The 20602-nt window shown below is 35.9% G+C and overlaps 1 protein-coding gene across 2 annotated transcripts in view; it reads left to right on the forward strand.

Annotated features, from left to right (window-relative positions):
* LOC145674469 (WD repeat-containing protein 70-like) overlaps positions 1-18542 on the forward strand; it is a 121588-nt gene extending 103046 nt beyond the window's left edge. For both annotated transcript variants that reach the window (XM_081744580.1, XM_081744579.1), the window contains exons 11-13: positions 3014-3161; positions 6375-6543; positions 17259-18542. In XM_081744580.1, coding sequence (XP_081600706.1) covers positions 3014-3161; positions 6375-6543; positions 17259-17352 — 411 coding nt within the window. In that variant the 3' untranslated portion in view covers positions 17353-18542. The remainder of the gene's footprint in view (positions 1-3013; positions 3162-6374; positions 6544-17258) is intronic.
* The last annotated feature ends 2060 nt before the right edge of the window (positions 18543-20602 follow it).

The following is a 20602-nucleotide window of genomic DNA, read 5'->3' on the forward strand; positions in this document are numbered from 1 at the left end:
TGAAATGTTGCTGCATGACGATGAACATTTTTTGGATACTGTCATCTTCAATGACAAATTGATATTTCACCTAAATGGCGATGTGAACACTCATAATGTTCGCATCTGGGGGTCAGCAAATACCCACGAGATGGTACTGTTGCAACGAGACTCCCCTAAATTGAACATGTCTTGTGCTGTGTGACGAATGGTACTCACATTGAACACTTGTAGCAAAAACTGTTTGAGTTGTTATTTCATTTGATATATTATTTATAATTGTACGTTAAATGTAATAAATATTACAAAGCCTTAAACCCCGATATTCATCCTGGCCAGGTGAAAGGAGCTCGTAATGCACCACTTGCCGACAGTTCCACCATATCGAGAGCATAACCTTTCGTGGGTGAAGAGGTCATCTTGACGTGTGAGGAACAGGGTCACATGGCGACAACCAATGTCTGGTACACTTGGTAGTGTCATAGAGGACCCACTTTTTGTCACCAGTGGGAAACGATCAAAGATTTGTGTGTTCAGTTGCCGAGTGAACAAAGACAAATAGGCTTTCACTCGTTGTTTCTTGTTGGCTGCCGACAATGTGTGGTGTACCCACTAGCTTAACTTGTAGTACTTCCCTATCCCATGCAGGTGCAGTCTGACCGTCTCAGCGGAAACATGGAACCTTTCTGCAAGTTCATCACACGTTAGACCTCATCGATGACTGCTTTCAGGCCCTTGTCATTCAACACATGTGGTAGTCCACTGCGAGGTTCATTCGAAAGGCTCACATCTCCCGAACGGAAGTTCTGGAGACTTGATGCAGGAGCTAACATGCCCACTTTAAAGTCATAAAATAAACACGCGAACACGCTCCTCCTTTTCTCTTCAACACTGGACAGGTTATGACTGCTGTATGTATGCAACGTGCCTGTATTACTGAAGGTCGATGGTCAGATTAACTCCCAATCGTTTGGCAGACACGTGCATCATTTCATTTCCTCCCTGTGAGCGCATGATTAATGGGACGTTGAAAACGGTAAGAACTTTTTTGGTTACCTTGTATATGGCATGTGTCAAGGACTTGAAGTTTCTCGAATTATTTGTTATGTATAATATAATAATTAATAAACATTATGAACAATATAAAAGTTGTTGAACACATGCAAATTACAGTACCACTTCATATTTATTAAAAAGAGTTAAGGTATATACCCATAGGTACGAGTATATACCCTCGTAGAAAGGAGGGTGTATACTTGTAATCCTACTTACTCCTACTTTTTGATTAGAAGTCGTACTTTTACTATTTTTATTATTAAATTTGTTATTAGTATGAATCTGTCATTATTTTTGAACTAGCATCAATTATCCGCTTTGCTGGGTTAAATTAAGAAAAAATAGCAATATGTTTTGTTAGTCAGTCATTTTCTACTATTATTAAAGCGCTCCTTGATATTGGTCATTTTCAATGATTTTTATATACCCCCTCTCCTCCCCATGTTGCTCCACGGCATCAGAAGTGTCATTGTTCATCTCAGCGACCCCGAAAAGTATGAATTCGACACTGATATTGGTAATTTTGATTACATATAACCCCTTCCCTTCCCACATTTTTTGCGGGGCTCAATGTGGATTTAAATGGCATCAGAAGTGTCACTGTTCATCTCAGCGACCTCAAAAACTATAGATTCGACACTAATATCGGTCATTTTCGATCATTTGTAAATGTCTTTTCCCTCCCTTAAGTTACATCGTCAAAGTGATATGACAAAAATCATCTCATGTTCGAACTTAATCTAGGTTAAAATTTGATCGAGATCGGTTGGGTGGTTCAAGAGTTATTAATTTTTTTTTAATTTTTACATATTTGTCCCCTCCCCCTCCCCTAAGGTCTACCGTCAAAGTGATGTGATAAAAACCACCCTAGGTCCGAACTTCATCCATATTGAACATTTTGGTTAAGATCAGTCCTGTGGTTAAAGCGTGATGAAGTCACAAAGACGATCTCTTTTATTTTTATTCTTTTAACATATATTTCCCCCTCCCCTCCCCTAGGTTCCACCGTAAAAGTGAAATAACGAAAACATCCCAGGCCCGAACCTGATCTATGTTGAAAGTTTGATCAAGATAGGTCTGGTGGCTCAAGAGTTATCCTTCCCTCCGCCTTCTCTAAGCTCTACAGTTAAAGTGATATAAAAACCACCTCATATCTGAACCTGATCTATGTTGAAAATTTGGTTAAGATCGGTCGGGTGGTTTCAACATGATGAAGTCACAAAGACAGTCACTTTTATTTTTACTTTTTTGACATATATCTCCCCCCTTCCCCCTCGTTGCATTGTAAAAGTGAAATGAAGAAAACATCCCAGGCCCAAACATTATCTATGTTGAAAGTTCGATCGAGATTGGTCAGGTGGTTCAAGAGTTATTAAGTTTTATTTATTTTCATATATTTTCCCTCCCCCACCCCTAAGATCTACTGTCAAAATTAAATGATTAAAAAAAAAAAAAACTTCCCAGGCTTGAACTTCATATATGTTGAAAATTTGATTGAGATCGATCGGGTGGTTCAAAAGTAATTAATTCACGGACATAGATACTTTTATTTTTATATTTATTGATTTTTGTATATCTCCATCCCCTTCCCTACGTTGCTCCGTCAAAGTGAAATGATAAAAATCATGCCAGTCCCGAATCTCATCCACATTAAAAATTTGATCAAGATCGGTCGGGTGGTTCAAAAGTTATTAAGTTTCATTTATTTTTTATTCCCCCCTCCTCCTCCTCCCCCCCCCCCAAGGTGTACCGTCAAAGTAAATAGCTAAAAACACTCCCAGGCCAGAACCGCATCTACGTTGAAAATTTGATCGAGATCGGTCGGGCGGTTCAAGAAATTAAGAGTCACATAGTCACTTTCAATTTTATAATATAGATTGTATTGTAATCTTCTGTAAAATAATTAGACAGAGTTAAAAAAAAAAAAAAAAAAATGTGATACTTTCATGTTTTAATATATATATATTTTCGTTTCTAGGTTGAAGTTGTTGCTGCACAACAGATCATAACACCACATGCGCTACCCATGTTCCGCCAAGAGAAACCAAAGTCCATTCGGAAGCAGATGGAGAAAGATCGTCAAGATCCAGTTAAATCACGCAGACCGGATCTCCCCATCACGGCAGGCAAGTTTTGGTCTTAGCTTACTTAATACGATCATGGTTCCATTATGGTAGACTTTTACCGAGTAACAGGAAAGAATTTCAATCGAGATAAGCTTTTGTTCATCATCATCTTCTTCTTCTTTCACTACTACTGTGGGATATGACGGCTCAGTGGTAGAACGCTTACCTTCGGTATGTGGGGTCCTTAGTTCGATTCCTGGCTGAGTAAGTTTGTGGTGGACAACATCGTGTGGGTTTTCTCGGGTTCTCCCACATTTTTATTCCACCAGCTCCTCTATCATCATTCACTTGTCTTAATCATCCGTTTCCCTTGCTGCTATTATTATTATTATTATTATTATTATTATTATTATTATTATTATTATTATTATTATTATTATTATTATTATTATTATTATTATTATTATTGCTGGGGTCACGGTGGCTCAGTAGTAGAGCATTCACCTCTGATGCATCGCATCCTTGATTCCATTCTAGCTTGCGCCAAGTGAGATTTGTGGTGGACAAATACTATGTGCGTGGGTTTTCTTGGGGTTCTCCCGTTTCCTCCCACTTTCTTCAATCCACCATTTAATTCATTTCTCACCATTACCGTTTCCTTTTGCCTAGCCGGCATATTTAATTTCATTTCAATAATAATAATAATAATAATAATAATAAACAAACAAAAAGCCTATTCTGTATCATGTGTATGTACAATATTGTTTACAAACTCGTGGACACTCACCTTACTTTAGATATCCTGGCAATCTTAGGGAGGAAACTCTAATACTTAAGCTTTAATAAAGATATCATTTGGTCAAAGAAAATTCACATTTGTTTAATTTAATTCGAACTGTAGGCAAAGATGCAGGGCTTTATCAGAGAGAGGTGGGTAACCATTTTTTTTAACAATGCTGTACATTTTTCTATTCGAGGAGCTGGAGTATCCTATTGTCATAAAATAAAAGTACGATTCGCGGGATCGGGCTAGTTCAGTATGTTTTATTATGTTCAGCAGTACTGCCTGTCAATGCTTGTTATTGGTTGCAGTTACAAATGTTCAGTTCTTGGTTTTTAACTTCAAAACAAACCATGCAAACAGTCCCCATCAGTAGTTTTTAGACTCAAACTTTAATTAGCATAAGTATAGGAATTCTTATAGAATGACTCGATCTGTGGACAAGTATCAGAGCGGAACGGTCAGACAACGAGAAATTATTTCTTGATATAGATTGAGCGCACCAGGAATAGGTTTCATCTTCGCCTTTCGCTTTGTGAAAACCAAAGGGCATTTGTTCCGAAGTTGATCGGCTGTTTTTTTAATGTTACTAATTTAGCTAATTAATGATAATATTAAGTTAACTTATGTACAGAATCACTTTAGGGGAGCTTCAGTGTACGTACGCAATAAGAAATATTGTGCGAAAGATACTAAGCAACTTGTGCTAGATTGCTGCTAAAAAGAACGAATGCTATCTAACGGAGTTAGTGCAGGAGCTCAGCAATGGTACCCGAGGGGCAGCGAGGGGTTGTGTCCGTAGGGAGCAGGCACGTCACCGAAGGTGGGTATACACATAAACAAGGATACCACAGTACACTGTATATGGCCTAATATTATTTACGTGTTGAATTATATATTCGTATGTTATTAAAAACGTACGTCCGGATATGTTTTCATTGCTTGAATATTTGTGTTCCAAAGTAACATAATACATTACTAACGTAAATTTCGCAATTATATAGATCCCATAACTCTGGAACTTCCTAAAGTGGCGCGTCATGAGTTGCACATTGACTTCACTTCACTTTGTATACTGTGGTTACTAGCTACCTTATGAGCGATTCCGTGCATAATAGGTTCGACTTTCATTAATGTATTTACCATGTGGTAACTACTAATCCATAGGTTACTTTCCGCCAGCACTCATAGTTGCAGCTTCTCTAGAATCTTACGATGAAGTAATATTATCATTGCTAACTTTCGAGATACGTCAATGTTAGCATCTGAAAGCCATTGTAAAGCGTTCCAGAGGATTTACGAGTAAGCTAGGTCTTTCATTCTTAGGCAGGTAGTTTCCAATTAGTCCGCTAGAGGTCAGTTGTAGATAGTCGTCTGTTCATTAGCGCGCTAGAAGGAATTACAAAACAATAACAATGCAGACATTATAACATGGATCACCAAGGGGTTACCTCTCACGACTTACCCGTCGATTCCTTTGCCACCCTTGGACTTTGTGGTGGACAAACACCGTGCTCGTGGGTTTTCTCGGGGTTCTCCCGTTTCCTCCCACTTTCTTCATTCCACCATTTTCATTCATTTCTCATCATCACCGTCTCCTTTAGCGTAACCGGTATAACCGTGGGACGTAAAACTCAGATTTCATTTCATTTAGTTTGTCACTCTTCACTAGACCAACGAAGAGGACTCATAGTTTAAAGCCTGAAGATTATTTCACATGTTAATATGTGAAGGATTACTTTGGATAAAAGCTCATGTATCCAAATTTGAAATATTAGATAGATTTTTTGCCTTTTACAGATTGTGTTCTCTTAGTTTGTATTGATATATGCATATCCTTACTATGTCCATACTTCGAAAAGCTTTTTTGGAACATGAGTTTATATCCAGGGGGCCGTGGTGGCTCAGTGGTGGCGTTCACCTCTGGTGCATGGGGTCCCTGGTTCGATCCCAGCTCGCACCAAGAGAACTTTGTGGTGGACAAACACCGTGTACGTGGATTTTGTCGGGATTCTCCTGTTTCCTCCCACTTTCTTCATTCCACCATTCATTTCTCATTATCACCGTCTCCTTTAGCCTAGCCGGGATAAACGTGGGACGTAAAACTTCAAGAAATCATTTCATGAGTTTATATCCAAATATAATCAGTCATTTATGCAATAAATACATTTTGGAGAATATTCTACAGAGTGGCCCAAAACTAGGTATACAGTCCCGCACTGATTGAATCATGGCATTTTATATCATTTACTTATTTTTATTTATACAGGTTAACTTAGTTTCTTCATTATTTGTTCTTAATTTCTTTTCACTTATACCTTAAGCTCGGAAAAAATCAAAGCAAATAAATTTATTGACTTAATCAATTAAAACGTCATACTTGATCGATGCTGGTCTGTATATCTACTTTTGGGCCACTCTGTTTGTACATTGTTATCCAAAACAGCTGTTCATGTTTACATTCATTTAATATTTTTTTTTCTTCCTCACAGGTCAAGGTGGTCGGGTAGCTGCGTCAGGTGGTACTTTGAGTTCCTTCGTAATCCGGAATTTGGGCTTGAGTAAGAAAGTGGAAGATGACCAGGATCCCAGGGAAGCTATTTTGCGCTATGCAAAGGAAGCGGCAGAAAACCCATACTGGGTTTCTCCAGCTTACACAAAGTAAGTCTTTGTTCTCTTGTTCATCGGTAACGCAATACTGTGATAAAATAGTTGTAAAGATTTTTTCTTTCACATAATAGATTTTAAGTACTTTCGTAATGTGGATTTCAAGACTTCTAGACTTTCAAGTGAAGCAATACGTCATGAGTGGTCGTATCGTTCCAAACACTGCTCAGAGCAAGGATTCTTACAGACATTTGCAGGGGTATTTATTTTAGGGTACACATGTAATTTGAAATTTTAGGATATATGTTAATTATATGTAATTGAAAGGGCATCTCCAGTAACTTCCTACATTCTTGACCGGTGAGTACCAGGGTTTGTTGTGTGTGTGTGTTAGGAAAGAGACTGAACTGTACCTCCTCCATAACACACTCCTAGCTACGGGCGTGCTGGATATCACAATTAAGTCCAAAAATGTGTTCCAACTGAAACCAAACCAAGCTCAGCTGACGCATGGGTCGGATAGCCGAGAGCGATCAGCAGTGTCTGGTCGTTTTGAGCTCTGGCATTGAAACAACTTCAAATGTGATCCCAGGATTTGCATATTCAGACACTAGCGTGTCTTCCCGTTGTCCCCATACCCACAATGGCCGAGGGGCCCGTCAGTCACCGGAGATAAGCGCCCTTATAAATAAACAATCCGTGCTTTTGGGCCGATTCTCGTCATTTTTGTGAGGATCCTTGTGGATCTCTGTAGTTTCATGGGTAGTGTGTGGCATAGAATTACGCAACAGAGTCAGGAGATGAGGATAGACCCAAAGATCTTCACCGGAAGCCCCTCCATTGGCACACGATTGATCCCAGAAGTGACTACATAACACTGTCGAAACCGTCGATCTGTTTTTGGACTTCTGTTGGAACACACCTCACTTTGCGAGAACGAAACCAACGTATTCGTGACCTACAGAGCCTACTGGTTCTCTCCATAGCCATATCGACCCTGGTACTCGCCGGTCAAGAAAGTAGGGAGTCAACAGTGCATTGGGTTGTAATGTACCATTACAGTTGAAAGTAATGACCACTTTTTTTTACTCACCCTGTACCTAGTGAAATTTTTTAAATAAAAGATTTCGGTTTAATTACACGATTTATTTATCCTCTTTACTTCAAATTAATCTAATGAATCGAAAGGTCTCTTTAGGAATCATATTTTCACAGAATAAAATATTTATTTATATTTTGATTAATTGTAAATTCCATTTTCGCATATACAAGTTGAATAGTTACAAGGTTTAACATTCTGACGTCATACCGAAATATAGTTCTGCCATTGGATATAAAATTCTTAATTTCAGACCAATGTAGAATTTGGCCAGGTAATTAAACCTTCCCTCACCCCTCTCACTAGTCCATAGTCACTTTCAGATCCGGTTATATCTGGATTTCACCAATTTCTATTTGCTTTGTAATTTCCGCGGCTGAAAGATTTCGCCCTGATTGGAGGAATCCTCCTACCCTTGTCGTTTTCGGCGTAATGTTATCATTCTCAGCTAAAACATTTTACGAAGTGATCACCATATTTTGACTGTAAAAGGACAGATATTTAATAGAATTAAGGTAACATCTAATTTAAGTTAATAGTTAGAAAGACTGACAACTTCTTAGGAGCCCAAAGTCTGCATTTTTTTTTTTTTATTAAAGGAACAATAATTAAGTGAAATATCAAATTCCGGTTGACAGGACGCCATGTTGCTGCCGAGCTAGAATAGACCGAGTGAAATAGTGATTTTTATGTTCCTTTTCTTTTAAAACCCAAATTCAGTTAGGGATTGGGGAAAATACGACCTGTTTCGTACGTTTTGTTTGTGTATATAGTAAATGTGATTTTTTTTTATTAGTAAGTGCATGTACTAATACTGTAATACTAATCAGCAGAATGGCAGCTTAATATAACTAAAAGGGCTCCTATTGCTTTTCGGAATTGAACCATTTCTAGCGGGGGGATGGGTTAGTTATTGTTTGTATTAGGGCCTTTTTCCCCCTCAGGGGAAAGGTCCCTTAATAAATTTTGTTAAGGTGCCCCCAGGGCTTCAAATTCTAGTAAACATGTTTTAAATAATTGGTCAGGTCAATTGGACCTAGGGTTACTCTTCTCATTTTGTCCCCCTAAATTTCAATAGAGCCAAATTTATATACCGACAAGGGAGTAATGTGTTTTAAATCTAATATGTTAGGTTACTTTCTTTAACATGCATGTAATTAAATGATGCTTGTTTGGTTTAGTAGTTTAGTATATATATTGTTATGTGTAGTTAGTAGTGTTGTGTGAGTGCGTGAATTTTCGGTTAGGACAGTGTATAAATATGCGTTAATTTAGTACCATTTGTCTAACTCGAAGTATACTAAACCAGAGTAAATATTATAGTTCTGATTAATAAGTATAAGAGTATATTTCAGTACACGGTAAATTATTTCTTGAGTACAGCGCCATCGTGTTCGTTTTCGGTAATCGATTGTTTGTTGACATCACGTCATTGCATGAGTTAGCGATTTAGGTTGTTTGATTTCGACCCTTTATTTCTAAATTACATCCAGTAGACATGGTTTTCGGTTCTTATGAGTATACATTCGTATTAAATAGCATGAGATCTTACTGTTCTGAAAATTACAGCTTGCTATGTCAATTACAAACCGAAATATCCACTGAAATCAAGAATGCCTATTTTCTTAATAGAAGTAAGCCTACATGATGTTACTGTTTGTTTCAAAATGCAATATTAAATTCTCTTTTCCCGTTGCTGTAGAGATCCCATTCCCATCCCATGCTGTAGCGATTCCATTGTTGCTTTAGTTTTATCAGCAAATCAGAAATAAAATAATCGTTGACAATTTAACTTTCAGTGAATACACATATGGATTTTTTTCAAAACTGCGAAGTAAATATAATTCTGGTGCTTCGGAACAAAGAGTCTGTGGTTCGATGAATGTTATCGTGTAGCAGTTTAAGCGTGACGGATTGTGAAAATTATAGATTTATTAGTGCATAATGTAATATGTATATGGCCTGCTTGTAAATGTATGTAATAGGGTGTCCGTAAAATATTACTTCGCGTGGAAATGAGTAAATAATGAATAAATGTAATGATATAATAATAATACAATTGTGATATAAAATATGAATGAGATGATAGGACACCTGTACTTAAGTGAATAGGCCCAGTGTATATTATATATTGAGAATATGAATATGTTTTACTGAAAATCTCTCGCGTTTTGACTTCTACACCAGTACATTCATCCAACCGGGTTTGCTATTGGATAATAATGTGTAGTTGGGAATTGTATGTTACTTCGCATTTAAGTACCTCATACTAACAGCCCCGGATCTTAAGCCTTTCATCAGATAGGGTAGCATCATGTGGGAATTACTTTTAAAGGTTGACAGAAATGATAATTAAGAAAAATAACTGCTATATCCTGGAATCATCGGAAAGTACAGGTTTGGTCATTTGTACCTTTAACATTCATTGACTCCGAGATTTTTTTTCTTCGTTGCTTACCTTATTTACTATGCAGTGTTCATATAGCTAACAGCTCAGATCGGGCTATCCGATTAAATCAACCGCTACTAATTTAATATTTATGTCCCTTGCGTACCCGGACGTCGACCCCTAGTCCTCTTAAGTATTTTCGTTTCTTTTCTTAGTTTAATTAGATGACGTCCCAGACCTTGGCATGTCTGCGCAGGGTAGCCATCGGTGATGTTTGGTCACTGAAATCACCGATCCAAAATTCAGTTTATTTATTTTTTTTTATTTTGGCAAATTACTCGTTAGGGATATCTTAGCTATTATTTACTCTAGTTTCATTACTATTCTGGACTTCCTTAGTTTCTGAGAGGTCGGATGATTTTTGAAATTCCAAATTAAGAATCTACACTACCTTCCGGCATGGCCGGAGTCTTCAATGGCGTTGACCGGATACGGTGAGTGGTGGGATTTCCCTAAAGCCTTTGTCTTTCCGAAAATCCCATTGAGGGCACAGACTCGTCTCGTTGTTGAAGATATTTGTTTTTCGGCTATTTATTTGGTAAGCCGAACCCCTTTGGCATAAAGGAAAATATTTGGTTATAGTATGTTGTATACATAAATTCGACCACTTATCTTTCGTAGTTGTAGTGTTCTGTCTCCTCTCTTTTTACCTATTCTTTCTTCTATTCCTTCTCTAAAGTTTTTTTAAATTTTCAACCCCCCCCCCCCCCCGGTTCTGAAACTCATGAAAACGTACAATGTTCATATCACTTATTTCGATCATATGTACTGACTGAGACATCGAGGGATACAATTCGTGGAGGTATTTCCCGGTATTTCAGAACAACTCAGGACCATTTTTCACGATACTCAATCCACCATGGGAGGGACTGACGAGAAGGTACACTATGATTTCAGATTTCCAGAAACTTGATTATTGTTCATTGATCGTACAAACTATACCCATTGATTACTGACTTCTGGTTTTTTTTCTTTCTATTGATTGGTTATATGGTGTGTATGTATTAACAGTTTGGGCCCACTAATTTCAAATAATCTTGATTTTTTTTCTTTCTCTGTATATACATTTATATATATGTATGCTTACATAGTTTGAAAAGTTACGTGCCTGTTTTACTTGCTGTATTTCCACTTCTTGTGTCGACTTATTAAATAATATCAACCATTTCTCTATACGCGGATCTTAGTAAATGGAATTATTATTGATTATCGGGTTTATATATACATTTCAATGTTGCAACCTTATTAAAAAAAAAGAATTTTGTTAGTCAGGGTTTTTGTTTTGTTTTGAGCCAAGAAAGTGTGAATACTTATTGAATATGAAAAGGTTACGTAGAAAAGTAAGTGTCGACGAAATACTAAGATTGATATTAGAATAAAATTTATTATATTGAGTAATATGAATATATATATGAGCGAATATGTATGAAAAAGGGCTCGGTATTTACCCTGGTTGTTTTAGGTTGCCATAGGTTTTCATTTTTGACAACCGATACTGACCAACTAGTTGTGATTGTAGAGTATTACCGCGTAATTTGTAATAAATAACACCTTACTGATTTGTTATTAATGTTCGTAACTATTAATTTTTTTAATACTATGTTAAATTTGGCATGTAAATAGAACAAGTAACAGGTCGTAAAAATAACCCTAATCCGTATCCAAAGTTATTTTTGTGAAACCACAACGAAATCAGTGAATTATGAAACAGTGTGCCCCAAATCCTTCCCCTACGACCGGAAACATAACTATTTGTCATTCGTCAGTTCAGTGACTCGAATCTCTTGACTCCACGATATAAACCAGGAATAAAATTTAGTGATCTTAAATTGAACTGAAATTTGATTAATAATTTCGTAGTGTAAATACAGGACCTAGGATAGGTCCAGAAATCTAGCTCCATTGAACTATCGTATAATAGAAATATGTCCCAGTGTTTGGAACTAAATTCACTAATTTTAAATCTCATGAAATTTGGAAATTTTCATATGAAGTGCGTCAAGTGACGAAATGAAAAATATATATAATGTGAGGCAACTATATTTGTCTGTAGTTAAGACAAACGACTAACTACTCTTATGGACGCCCATCATAGTGCCTAAAGAGAGTTGATAAATGAGTTATTATCGACGTGAGGAAAGGACTCAAAATTGTCGAAATTTCTCCTCTTGAGATAGAGACTCAATAAAATGCTACCAAAGTTTTTTTTTCTTCAAGTGATAAACCAATTATATTTTTTTTCTTTCACATTGATATGTATTCGTTCATACTGAATCTTAAATGGGTTTAATGTTGACCTTTTTTTCCTTCTTTCGTTTTTTTCTTTTTTTTTTCGACTATTTAGTAATGTAATCCAACTCCTAATGTATCTATAAAGAGAAAAGTGTTATTCGATATTGTTGAAAAGTAACAGATTTCTATGCATGTCTATAAAGCATATTATTATTTTCTTTTCATGTATCGAAATTTCTCCTGTGCTGTCAAATTAAGTTTTCTTGAAATGTAATAAATGTCTATAGAAATGTAGTTAGGTTAGTTTAATTCAACTAAATGCAACCTGAAGTATACATTGTCCTGTATGAATGTGAGTGTGAGTAAAATGTGGGTTTAGTATTAAGTGTACCAATTCTTTTGACATATATGTGTGACTTACTATAACTAATGGTAGTTGACAATTAAAATCGTTCAAAGTCAATACTAACTCAATTTAAGTTGGCTCTATAAAGGAAGCGAAAAAGGACGGAAATAGCCTGAACGAATGATCATCATGGGAGAACTTTGAAAGTCAAAATCTTCGACAAATATGTGTGTTACTTTTTTTTTTCCTGTGGTCAATTCTAGCATGCCGTTAACTTCATCATTTATACTTCAAGTACTGGATACTAGTCAAGAACTTTCGGAAATATTGAATAAGCTGTTAAATTAAACTTTCTCATCTATCTCAGAGCTAAATTGGGATAATTCGGTAGTTGGGGTTACATGGATGTAGGTCTGGGGAGTATGGGTTAACATGTGTCTACCTTTGATCACCTTAATACCAAACACTCACCCAATAGCTATTGGAAATAATCCCAATTCGAAAATTATTCACTTTCCTTTACCGTATTTCTCAAAATTATCCAGTAATAGTTTCCCTATTTCCTCATCTACTTTCCTTTTTTTCTTTTTTCTTTCCTTCTTATCCCATCTTTCTCTTCTCTTCTTTACTTCTTCTGATTTTAATAAAACTGAAAAGGGGTCGTGACTGGGAATTCTATATATATAATAAACACGGTCATGTATTTATTTTATTTTATTTTTCTTCGGAAGTCCGATATAAAAGTTTTCTCACTTTGATTGAACCTTGTATGCTCAAAAGTAAAACATGGCTTATATATTCCTATTAAATTAGATATAAGCTGATAGCTTCATGAATATTCCCCCACCAGGCGTGAAGGGTTCCCACTCACGACTTACTCCATGCATCTCATTTGTTACAGAGCGAGTGGAATTGTTTGTTCCTTTCTTTTCTTTTCTTTCTTTTTTTCTTTTTCCCTTTTCAATTTGATTGGCGAACCGTAACAGGACTTGTTGTTATGGAAACGGTGGTTTTCATGGCAACGGACTTCAGGGTGGAGATGCTCTTTACAATTTAATTACCTCCTAGTTCAGTCAAACGGTAGTGCTCATTTGAGGAAAGAAAATGTTCAACATTATTCTCCTTTGATGGTACAAGAAAAGTCAAATGTTTCAGGGTGAAGATATCAACTTTGTATGTCGTTGAATGCTGTTGAGGCTTTTAGGAACAGCCCATGATGTCATTTATTTTGAAATTCATTCTACAGGTATATTCTAAAGTGGATTTCTTCGTATGAGTTTGATTTCAGTAACTGCTTCTGGATTGTATAGTTAGACTAGAACTTTGTTTCCCTACCTTCTGTCAGAATACTTTGATGGTCTATGATAAACAATTAACAACATCTGTTTGGGGACTTCAATCCCTATCGGAAAGGTTGAAATTTATTGATAAATTCTTTATTCAAATGGTATTGAATAACAAATATAGTAGCAAATATTGCTTTGAAAATATAGGAATAAGAATGCCGATTTATAGTGTTAGGAATCGATCGACATTGGTAGCACTAAATTCAGAACGCAAAATATTGAGAAGAGTGACAATGACACAATTTAAAATAAACGTATGTTTAGAGTAATAACACAGCAATTTTTACAAAAATTAAACTGTTTTAACTTTATGACAAGGGTTCTAGCTGCCAATCTTAATATTATCATGTATCTTCAGTGTATCTTTACGTTATTTTTTATCCAAAGAACCAATCTAATATGACAATAAGTAACTTTTTTTTCTGACTGGATATGTAATTTCAAGGAAGGTTGACTCATTCTTTTAAATGGTAGTTGAATGAAACTTTAATTTGCAAAGTTCTGTTACTGGTATATTATGAAATTGACTATTTTCAACAAACTTAAAAAGTTCGTCATTGAATTCTCTGTCTGTCTGTGTCTGTCTGTCTGTCTGTCTGTTTTTTGCGATTTTTTTCAATTTTGATATCTCCATTCGATAGAGCATCAAAAACTATCTGAGAAAGTGACGGAATTTTTCGCGTCACTCTTACCGTTTCCAAGATATTGGCCCAAAAATGGCTGGTTTCCAGAGATTTAAGGAGCAATATCTCGGGAACCCTAAGTTATAGAGAGATGATATTGGTGTTGATCAATACCTAAGATGATGGTGAACATTTGGTACCAAATAGTAACCGATGGCCACTGGCCAACTGACCACCGTTCCGCAGATATTGGCCAAAAAAGTTCGAATTTCGGGAGATTTAAGAAGTCATATCTCGGGAACCGTAAGTTATAGAGAGATGATATTTTGCGAGAAACAGAAGGTGCGCATAAAAAGATTTACTTTTACATATAGGAACAATCACAGTTATCCTTCCCGCTTCATCTCTCCATTCTTTTTAAGTTCGTTCTGGCAATGCTCTTGGAGCATTCTCAACTGATTCATTATATTTCCTTTGTTTTGTAAATCAGTTGGAACCTTATGATTTGAATATTTTATCCTTCTGAAAAGGGCCTTAATCTGCTCTAATATTCATTCTATATTTTAAATTTTCTGGTCTCTTTAAAACTATTATATAATGGTTTTAACATAGTGCTGAATTTTTGCCTATGAGCTGTTCATAGCACTTAAAAATAAAGTTACTATTATTCTGCCTGATTCACAGTCTAAGAAGTCCAACAATCACTTTCCACCAGTTCTTCCATTATTATCCGTCTTCTTTATCATCTGTGCGACGTAAAACTCAAAGATTTCATTTTTTTTTCTTTATCATACAGGGCATAATCGTCAGACATTGTTATGGTATGTTGGTGGAAAAATAGAACTGGAGCTTATATTGTCATTTCCTCTTTTTTCCTTTTCCCTTCTACTAAACAATAAGATAGTTATAGATCTCTCACTGCTGATATTTCCATTAAAACCTCCAATCAAACGACATTCTTTTTTGGAAGTGTAAGCCGTGTTTTCTTTTGTTAGCTTCTTTCGGTACGAGAAGGAAGGGCGGGGCGTCTAAGCAAAACCTTCCACAGACAGAGAAAAAAACAGCTCTGTTAATTCGAAAACCTCTTTTAGCTGCCTCCTTACACAATTTGTTTTATTTGGTAGGAGAACTCGTCGTAAATTGTAACTTGGTGCTTGCAGAAAAAATAAATGGGAGAAAATCCACTTTTTTAACGTGATTTTGATAAGGATAAGCGTAAGCAACGAGCCAGGGACGTAAAACTTAAAGATTTCATTTCATGTTTTCAGTTTCACGTACACATTTTAATGGGACCGCGGTGACTCAGTGGTAGAGCGTTCATCTCCGGTGCATGGGATCTTTGGTTCGATTCCAGCTCGCGTCAAGTGAACTTTGTGGTGGGCAAACACCGTGTGTGTGGGTTTACTCGAGGTTCTCCCGTTTCCTCGCACTTCCTTCATTGCACCATTTCATTCATTTATCATCATCATCACCGTCGCCTTTAGCCTAGCCGGCATAACCGTGGGACGCAAACCTTAAAGATTTCTTTTCATTTTTACATACACATTTCAAGTTAGTGAGATATATTAAGACACGTACTTAACCGAGAACTCTTCAGTCCTAAACTTTTTCTGTTCAAATGATGAAACTACAATTGAATTCTTTCTCTCTTACAAATTAAATGAGCTGTCACGGGAAACTCACTATTGAAAGTTGAAGAACCACAGTTAGTCACCTTTACTTGCGAAGAATAATTCTTTTTTTTAATATTGTATCTCTGTCAACCGTACAGTTATAAGTAAATGTATGCACCAATTTCATATAAATGTTCTTTGTCAATAACTGAAGATCTAATTGACCAATTTAACTAGTGTTTTCATATCGTATATAGTGGATTAAATTCTGTGTACTTCAAAAAAAAAAAAAAAAGTACCAACAATACATTTGTTTCCAAAATTATGGACAAAAGAACACGTATAGGATCAAGTACATACTTTCATTGGCGATTGTACAAGTATCGTTTCTAGATACGATTGGGAGCTTTGGATTTCTCTGTTCTACCTAGATAATAAAAATGAAAATAACGAATTCTGGCGTACATCGGTTCAAATGTTGATGAGTTCTAACGCGAAGAGTGAGAAAGTGATTGACTGGACTGGGACTCGAACCCGGGACCTCCGGTGAACCGTGCCGATGCGTTAATCACTACGCCACCCAGTCCGCTTCCCAGAACAGTCTCTCAATCTTGGGATTGAAACAACCGATTTTTTATTTTACACGCCTCCGTCATAAGGTGCTAGGTATATGGACACAGGATTGTCCAATCACAGCAGAGGTCTGTGGTACAACCCACGTGGGTTCCAGATGAGAGCACCGACCTCGCGAGTGTGTTGCTGTTCTGAAAAGCGGACTGGGTGGCGTAGTTGTTAACGCATTAACACGATATGCCGGAGGTCTCGGGTTCGAGTCCTAGTCCTTTTTTCACTCTTTGCCTTAGCATTCGCATCTATAGAGGATTTGGTGTGTAAAACAAAATTCGATTGTTTCCTCCTTTCATTAGTATATAGATTGGTGGATTCCCTTAAGTATTGCCATGTCGAATCCTACTTTCTATTGATATATTAATTTATTCATTAAAAACGTGCATTTTGTTATATTTTTGTTTAAGTTTGTAACTTTCTTTTGTCTGCTACAGGACTCAACCACGTCCTATTTTCCACGTCGAGGGAGAAGAGGAGGAAGGTGAATCAGGTGATGGTGCTTCGGCCCCAAAGAAGCGAAAAGTGTAGAAAGAAGAAACTTATCGACGTATGGGTGTTAAAAATTTTGTGTGTTACAGTTAACGTTGATGCAAACATCAGCGATACAGTGCATTAAACACTAAACAGATAACAAAATTTCAGTCCAAGTTTAGAGTAACTGAACTCTGATGTGTTTATGCGCGCTATATTGAACTTTTGTGTGTGATGTTTTAAATTCAGTACAAGACATGTTTTATCAAACATGAAAGATAGCCTATTTATCTATTGTTGTTGTTATATGTAGTGCGTGTTGAATCACAAAAAATACCTGATAATACAAAATTGAAGACATGAAATTTGTGTATCCTGTACAGCCATGATCAAAAATATCGTTCAATCAGCAGCGAGAAGTTGCGTACATACTGTACGTGTTTATTGATCGATTAATTCGGATAGAGTCAATATTTTTAAATTCAGGTTGGTTTGTTATACAGAGAACGCAGTTCTCCGTACAGTAACAAAAACTAAATCCCAGTTGATAAATCTGGTCAGAAGTTATTGAGAGAAAATAACAGGTAGGTGTGTATATACACTTTTTGTCTTGGACCATACATCGACCATTATTCGAGTTTTACTCTAGTCTGTAAATGTAGCAATGCAGCTTAAAACTTCTACGGCTTAGAATGGCCGAGTAAATTATTGTTAAATTTTGTCAGTGTCTGTAAGGATATGAATATTAGTTTCTCAAAAGTAACAGTTAATTGTAAAGAACTTTGAAAAAGGAATCAAATGTTCATTATTTTAATAATATAACTGTACATAACTATACGCAATTTTTAAATTGTACAATTCCTAGATACATTTCTTCCGCAGAGAAGACTTAAATCTCTGTCATCTAACGAAAACCATTATCAGATTCGTGAACTTCGCCGACATTGTTGACAGTATGTGTAAGATGAAGGCTGCACTTTTGCTGACAACTGCATAGTATTTATACACTTTGTATATGAAATATACTGTTTTGTTTTGTCAGTGACTTACAAGAGGGCAAGGTTGTGTAGACTTAATCTTTCTACTCATGTCAATCACAATAGTTTGCAATGTGTTACGTAATTCGTTGCTTGCCCATGTCATTTGTATTTCCTTAAGTCTTAAGGCTTTCTAGTAACAAAAGGGCATTTTTTCTTATAATTTGTTATAAGTAAATTTTGAAGCTGTTCCTAGATATAGCAGAAAAAGAGGATCTTTGCAATGAACTCTAATTTAAGATACAATCCTCATTGGTACAGCGCTTATGTTCTGGGTTATTTTTTGTCTGTGTAAGTTTGTAATGAACAATACCGTATCCACATTTTTTTTCTTTTCCGTTTCCTCTCTCTATTTTAATTCTACCGGTTCTTTCATCATTATCACTCAGTTCACTTGTATTTAATTTCCTTCCTTAATCTACAGAACACAAACGCCTAATTTTAAATTACAAAAGTGGTAAGAGAATCAGCTGCGAAAATGAAAAAAAATGTCAAAAAAAATACTGACCAAAGCTTCAACACACACTGTACTTTAAACTATAGTGTGTTACAGTTTTGGATATCTACCATATCCTTCATCAGACACTGTATAGACACTATGAAACATAAATGAACATACATATGGGGTTTACTCTCTCTCTCTCTCTCTCTCTCTCTCTCTATATATATATATATATATATATATATAGAGAGAGAGAGAGAGAGAGATATTCATCTTTATGAGAAAGTCTAAGTTTTGTTGCCTGGTCTTCAGCCAATCCCGTAGGTCGCCATGTCCATTTTCCAAGCAAACACGTGCCGCCATTTTTGGTCCTTATAAGGGCCTTTTTCAATTTCATCTTCTTGTCTATCCTATCCAAAATTCTGTGCCATAATTCATTAATAGGTAAGCTCCATGTCCAGTTCATCAGCTTATCTCTTCCTACCTTCTTTACCCAATCTGTTTCTTTCCACTTCCTTATTATCATTCCCTTCTCTATCTCCAATACTTCCGTCTTATCCCAGTTAATTTCGTGATTAGTCTCCTTCACATGTTTGTATACCGCTTCATCCAATATAATTTAGACTTTTTCATAAGATGAATATATATATAATATGACTGTATCTTCATTTATGTTCCATAGTGTCTATATGGTATCTGATGAAGAATATGGTAGTTATCCGACACTGTAACACATTATAAAGTATAGTGTGTGTGTTGAAGCTTTAGTCAGGATTTCTTTTGTTAAATATCCAATCCAAATCCATGGGTTGTGTTATTACACAATGTCAGTGTAAAATTTTACTCTACTTCGAACTTTTAGAACGTAATATATCGGTTGTCAGAGTCCGTATATTCTTAATTGACTCTTGGGTTGGAAACTTCAGACAGGAAAGGAAAACCATATGATGTATTAATATGTCATGGAAATTGATTTGTTAACCATTTCACATTAACAATTTTTCTTTAATTCCCAAATATTATGTGCAATTTACTCGTATTTCTAAATTGCTAGGGAAGGATACAAATATACTGAAGATGACAGTTCGTATTTTAAAATTTAACAAAAAATCAACATGAGACTCACATACGTTGCTCTCAATAAGACGGAACATAGAATGTAATACACTGATACTCTCCAATTTGTAAACTCACTTTTTTTTTTTTTTTTTAATATGTCAATATTTTTAAATGTAATTGACTAATTTCAGTAGCTAATTTTCTTTGACGTAGAGAGAAGATAATTCGCTGTAAGTCACCAAAGATTGTTCCCAAGTTAGTTCCTTTATACAGAAGTTATCATCAAGAATGTTTAACGCGAGTGATTTTTGTTAGTTCTTGTACAATTAGATCTAAAAAGGCTCCAAACATTTTCAGAATAACTGCAAGAGAACCACAATAGAATTCAAGTATATTTATGTATCATGTAAGTTAATAGTGTGCTATGTAAGTAGCGACTTTGAAATTCGTAGACAAGTAAGTAACCAACTATTTTTCTATAGAACAGGAAGATCTGTGTTTTGCTGTACAATTGAAAAAAATGCAAAGTTTTCAGTGCCAATAACTTGGAGTTAGATTGAAAATTCTGAGAATCATTTTAAAAGATTGTACCAGTTTGAGAAAAAAGAAATGCAAATTTGCCTTATTCAGCAGTTAGGGACGTTAAAAAATCGTAGTAAGACTATGAATTTTTAGGTCAATTTTACACCTACATGCATTTCGAAATTCACACAAACTTTATGCATTTCAGTTTTCGTAGATCTTAATACTGTGCGTGTTCACTTGTTAA

This window comes from Thermobia domestica, chromosome 17, assembly GCF_964235325.1.
Source record: "Thermobia domestica chromosome 17, izTheDome1.hap1.1, whole genome shotgun sequence".
Lineage (NCBI taxonomy): Eukaryota > Metazoa > Arthropoda > Insecta > Zygentoma > Lepismatidae > Thermobia > Thermobia domestica.